Below are 6,000 nucleotides of genomic sequence, written 5' to 3'. Positions count from 1 at the left end.
GTTTACTGGAGAGCGGGGCACGGTGAAAGCAGGCGCACAACTCCAGACGGCTGAACCAACTTAGAGTAATTCAAAGTCACAAGTTGGAATTGATCATGGGACTATAAAAACCAAAACCGTTTGCCCTTTTTAAACTGAAAAAAAGACAAAAGTTCTCTTCGTATCTCCCCAACCCTAGCCCGCTCCGGCATTTACAGGAACAAAGTTTTAAATCAAGCTTTCACTTAAACAAGTGCAACTTCCTCACAGACCCTCATGGGCTCGGTCAGACTGGTGATGGAAAACCAAGTAGCAGTTCTCTAGCACTGGTTAACTACTGCTAATTCAGTAGTAAGGAGCTTCACTTCATCACCACTTGGAGACACCCGGTTCCTCATTTTGAGGGACAAATTATTAGCAGTTGTGCAAGTACCACAAATAAGAAATCTCCTTGTGACCTTTATTTCTCTTTAGTTTTTTGTAAGCAGTTGGGATCCAGTTAAACAAGATCAAATTGCAATCCAATAAATGCTTTCTATTCCAAAGTATTTGGAGAGTTCTTTCTACTGCAACACTTTCTACTAGTAAAATGTTCATTAAATACAGTGAATTTTAAAACAAGATTAATACAAAGCTAGTCCTTGAAATAGAAACCATCAGTAGAAGGATCTTATGCCAATAAAATTTGCAAACAGGTACTTAAAACTGTACAGAGCAGAGACCTTGTATTTAAGTAGAACAATGGAAACAACTTATTTTTGAGGCTACTGGAATGCCAGTCTAATCTCAAGAAACAGAATAAAATAACTGAAAAATCCCATCACCAGAAATTGCAGTTACTTATAGTCCTGTGGTTAAACCACTGAATTCAAAATAAAAACCTCTTTAATCAATGAAAAAACCATGATTTTTCCCTTCTCTGCAATGTTCTGCCAACTGTACAATTTTTAGGCATGGAAGATGCTCTTGAACCGCTCTAGGTGTGCGTTTGCTCCAGAACATAGTTCTTTGTACAGCATTTTGATTTGAAGACTGAGGAAAATTATCAGGCACAAGTCATCAGTCAAGGGAAAAAACAGCTAATCACTTAGAGAGCTCTTGCTTGAAGAAAGCAAAAGCAGGGGAAGTTAGAATGTATTTCTCACCTCGTTACTTGACCAGTTAAGAAGAGAGAAACAACTACTTCCTACATTTTTAAGAATACCAAAGTACTTGGAGAACATTGGCACAGAAACTATCTTACACATGTACATTCACTTGTAAATATTTTAATGTAGCTCCAAACGTAAAAATGTTGGTAATTTTACAGAATTCCGTTAGGTATCAGTCCCAAAATACCATCACTTGTATAAAAGCCCGCTGTTAATGGCATTTTCTAAGCTCATTTAGTGATGTTCGTTGGCCACTGACCCCTGTGTACAATTTCAGTCCTTCCCCACAGCGTATTTTGTAACAGTGAGGACGTGGTGCAAAATCACCTGGAAGGGTCAGGAGGTACCATCTAGTTCCAATCTGAGTGAAGATAGCCACTGAAAGAGGTACATTTTACCTGCTTTTTTGTTTCCTGTTTTTCTGTCTTCTGAAGCCCCCCCAACTATCGATGGACTGTTGGTTGGCAAAGAGAACATAAACGTGAGTGAATTGGAAATTGCCTTTTATATTGGAATCATCTTCCTGACACAAATTTACCATGGGCTTTGTTTACCCAGTGTGCCTAAAATAGCAACATGGTTTGCTATTGCTTAAAGATCTGCAAGAGTTAATAAAACTCAGAAGAGAGTATCATCAGTAAGTGTGCTATTTGAGATAAATACAGCTAACAGCCATCTTACCTACGCTTTCCAATTTCAGCCTGTTGAAGTCCAAATACTGTTTTCATGACACTACAAGCTCAATGACAAAGTAACATATAGCACAATAACTTCTCCAGCAAAGATACGTTGGACAAGGAAGTATTACAGAGTAAAATCTGACCGAGTGGAACGTTTGCCCTGACCTAGATACAAACTTTGTTTGCTAGGGTTGGTCACAGAAAAACCCAAGTACGTTTTCTGTCCCTAATGTTAATTTAAAGTGTAGCTCTAGGAGATAGTGTAGGGCATTTCCCACTCTGTAGAGTAGACGGAATTTTGCAATTAATTTCTGGGGGTTAAAGAGCCCAGGCCCTGTAGTTGCTTACTTAAAACATCAAGATATGGGTGTGCTAAGGAGCAAAGTAAGTACAATGCCAAAGAAATGCTAAATTGAGCGATGAAGTTAGTGATGGTGATTAGCAAAATCTGTTCTTTTGTCTTGGCAAAGTGTCAGCAACTCACAAGATTCTTGAAGCGAAGGTCTTATTCACAGGAGCCGTCCAGGCCCAGCCCGGCCCCGTCGCTGCCATTGCAGCCGTCCCACACTGGAGCAGAGTCTCCCCCCACGGTTACCTGATCTGCACAGCACCCAGGCGTACCCTGGCTGCTGCAGACCTGCGCGTCATTGTTGTCAGTATCGTAACTGGCAGGATGTGTCTCTTCTGACACCCTGTCGTGATGGGTACCTCTGCTGTTGGTCCCAGCTACCTCATCTCCCAAGTCTATGACATCATCCAGCTGCTGTTCTGGATCAGGCTTGGCTGCCGCTGAGATTTGTGCTTCTAAGTTTCTTGTGTTCTCTGTGACTTCAAATTCCTGCTTCTCCTCTGCCATTTGCTTCTCCCTAGTACTTAACTTAGCCTTTGTGGGTTTCTTCATTTGTTTGTTGTGCATGTCGTCTTTGGAGAACCTCCAGTGAAACTACAAATTAGAGATCCAAACGTTAAAGACCATTGGAGACAATCTCACATGGACATGTACTTTCCTGAGGAGAAACATTTTTAGTATTTAGTTTTAATTCAAAGACTAGTTTGACCAAAAAGAGCTAAGATTAAAAAAAAAAAATTGCATGACTAAATCAAATGGCTTAAGATCATTTGTGCCTGCACGTAAATACCTATTGCACAGAGAAAAGAGACTGTGATGCAGTCTGCTTCTGCTGTTTCACACGGCTGGTGGGTTCCTCTCCCCATGCTGTGTCACTGTTGAGGCCTACAGTGCCCTGGCAGCCAACCTGCACCGTGAGCAAAGCAAGAATATGCAAAGCCGCACAAGCACAGACGGAGGAAGCAATCCTGGGGCGGTATTCCAATGTTTTTCACCAGGTTAGCAGCAGAACTAACACCATACCCAAGCCTATACCCAAACAGTAAAATATTCTGCACCATTTGTGTGAAAGTTTTTTGATGAGAAAGAACGAGGCTGCCTCTTGCAGCGCTCGCCACAAGACTTACCACAGCCGCCATTTCAGAAGAAATTTTAACTACTATTAAAAAAAAAAAAAAGGGAACTAGGGGAACTAGCAGTACCGTGAAATACTGACTCAACAGGAATAACATATATAAAGGCTGACAAATATGCCACTGGTATATCTGCTTCATTCGTCAAAAAATACACAGACCTTCCTAATGAAAGCCAGACCATGTTCCAAGCCGCTGCCGAGCCATCCTACACAAGTTTGCTAAGTACACGCGAACGTGCACAACCATTTTGTCTGCAGCATCCATGCTGATGGAGATGCCTGAGATGGGTTAGGAGGTGATGTTTGGATGGCATAAATCATCTCATCAGGACACGCAGCAAATTCAGCTGTGGTCCAAAAGCGATTTTTTCGAGTGCAACCAGGTCTGCGCCAAAGTTGGTCAAAAGAAGGACTTGTGTTCATAAATTTTTGATCTAGCTATTCCTTAATCAAAAAGCCATTCAAAACCTTTTTAGTTTATTAGATTACAAAGATGGAACGATGCTCTTTCCTTCTGCTAGCCAGAACCTAGTGTAAAAACAGGAAAAAAAAAGCAGCTGGCTTTCACAAGATTCTTCTTGGTTTTAGGTTTTGAGGAAGCTATTTTTTCCTCTTTCTCTACACTCTAATGATCTTTAAGTGACAGATTTAAAATTCAGAGACACCTCAGTATTTTTCTCTTTGATTTGCAGAAGTGCTGGGCACCCCCAGCTCCCCGTTAACTCAAAGCTCTCTCTGATGGAAGGTAAGATCAGGGCCCTGAATGTGATACAGATCAGACTGTAGGAGACTCTGTGTACGTGCAGATGTATGTATACTTAGTCTGGTATTTATGTTGTGTTTCACAAAAATGCATAGAGCCAGCTTCTGCTGAAATAAGCATAGCTTTTGTATGAAGTGAATGAACATGATTACCTCATCACTGACTGAATATCGCACTAATAAGAGTTCTTCTGTCTTATTGAAGAGAAAAATAAGTTGTATCACTCCTTGCATGTTTCCTTTTCTGTTCCTCTGGCTAAACCGAACAGCATAGATAGGTGTGCATAGATAGGGTTGATCAGTTTCCAACACTGCAATGTCCTTTTCATCTTATCAGCCTATTTCCCTCCTCCGAGAGGTTATCTAGAACCATTTCAGACATGCTGTATCACAAGTTAAAAAACCCCTGAGAGCCTGTGACATTCTATGTGCAGAATATTCAACAACTTAATCAAATGCCGGGTTGGCATCTTGGAAGTGACTCACAACAGCTACTTACAGATGTTGAACTGGTCTTACATTTCTTTCTATAACTATAATCGTTGTACCCCATTTTTCCTGGACCTTTGGTATGAAAATGTGCTGTAGTAATTTTTGCCCTCAAATATGTCTGTATATTTAATATTGCCAAAAAGTAAATCCTTTGTTTTGTCAACCAGACATTGTCAAATAAGTTTTTATATCCCAGAATGAGAAAATTTAAACAAAGTTTTGAGTCATCTGGATGGTATGCATTTGTTATTATAATACAAGAAATCAGTGTCACACTAATTTCTCTATTTGAAGTCAGACAATTGCTTGTAGGTTCCCACCCTTTCCATTACAACCACACATGGCAGTAGGAAAAGAATGACCAAATACAGGCACTCCAACCCTCATCCCAATATCCCTTTAATCACCTGAAAGTGAAGAGAAAAAACAAGAAAGATGGGCTTTGTAGCAGGTTCACAGAATACTCCGGGCTCTAGCTTCACTAATGAGAGAGGGTAAATCCTAAATCACAGTCGTGCTCCCAGGAGTTCTCTCCTACTTCAGTCAGTTCAACCACTCTCCTGGTCTCCACTGTCTCTAAAAGACGACTTTCACCGAACCTGGCTCCAAACCAATGAGGGGTTTATAGATGAAAACTATCTGCAGTTATCCAAAACGTTGGGTAAAATGTTCCCAGAGCTCAGCTCTGCTTAGTGCTTCCAGTCTCCTACTCTGGCTCAGCTAATGCAGGGCCTCAAGCGCACAGCTCCTTCAGGTGCCACTTGGCTAGCCAGCACTCACCCAAGCGCACAGAGCTAGAATAAAGATCAGATTCTATTAATTAGCAACCTTTTCATCATGGGGTTTCAGAGATCCTTTCCGTACTTCACCTGGCTTTTCTGATCCCTCTGCATACTGGAAGGGCAAGGCAAATTCAAGTACCAGAGGAAGGTCAGGACTTTTCCAGTCCTTCTATTTCCCTCTCAGCTGTACGGCGTGACAGGTTTGGGCAGGGATTCCCACAGCTACACATTTAAAAATGGAAACTGGAATACACGTGTGTATCCACATACATATATCATTAGCTGTCAGCTACGTTCTCAGATAATTTAGTTGGGTTCAGGGAGCTTTTTTTTTGATAAATTCTAGCAGAATTCATTAACATTCACACAATAGATAGAAACACCTGCACAGTGCTAGGCTCTATCAAAACACATCGCAAGAAAGAGAGCAATTTAAATAGAAAAGACATGCAATAGGTGAGAGAAAATACTTCTGGTTCCACCTTGCAGGCACTGAGCATGGGCAGAGAATTTTAGGTCACTATGTAGGTTTATGGCCCAGCTGTAAAGAGAAATCTACATCTCTTCTGCTGCCGTGAGTTCAACAGAGAATGAAATGTAAGGTCTTTCACGTCATTTGAGCATTTTTTGTTTCTTTCATTTGAACAGTTCAATTTCTTGTGTCTTGCTA

General features: G+C 41.0%; 1 protein-coding gene across 2 annotated transcripts in view; it reads right to left on the bottom strand.

The window, feature by feature from the left end:
* Window positions 1-418: 418 nt before the first annotated feature.
* Window positions 419-6,000, bottom strand: part of RFTN1 (raftlin, lipid raft linker 1) — a 100,004-nt gene continuing 94,422 nt past the window's right edge. For both annotated transcript variants that reach the window (XM_054817637.1, XM_054817638.1), the window contains exon 10: window positions 419-2,753. In XM_054817637.1, coding sequence (XP_054673612.1) covers window positions 2,316-2,753 — 438 coding nt within the window. In that variant the 3' untranslated portion in view covers window positions 419-2,315. The remainder of the gene's footprint in view (window positions 2,754-6,000) is intronic.

This window comes from Grus americana, chromosome 2 (assembly GCF_028858705.1).
Source record: "Grus americana isolate bGruAme1 chromosome 2, bGruAme1.mat, whole genome shotgun sequence".
NCBI lineage: Eukaryota > Metazoa > Chordata > Aves > Gruiformes > Gruidae > Grus > Grus americana.
Note: the sequence above shows the minus strand (reverse complement) of the source record. Positions and strands in the feature narration are given on the sequence as shown.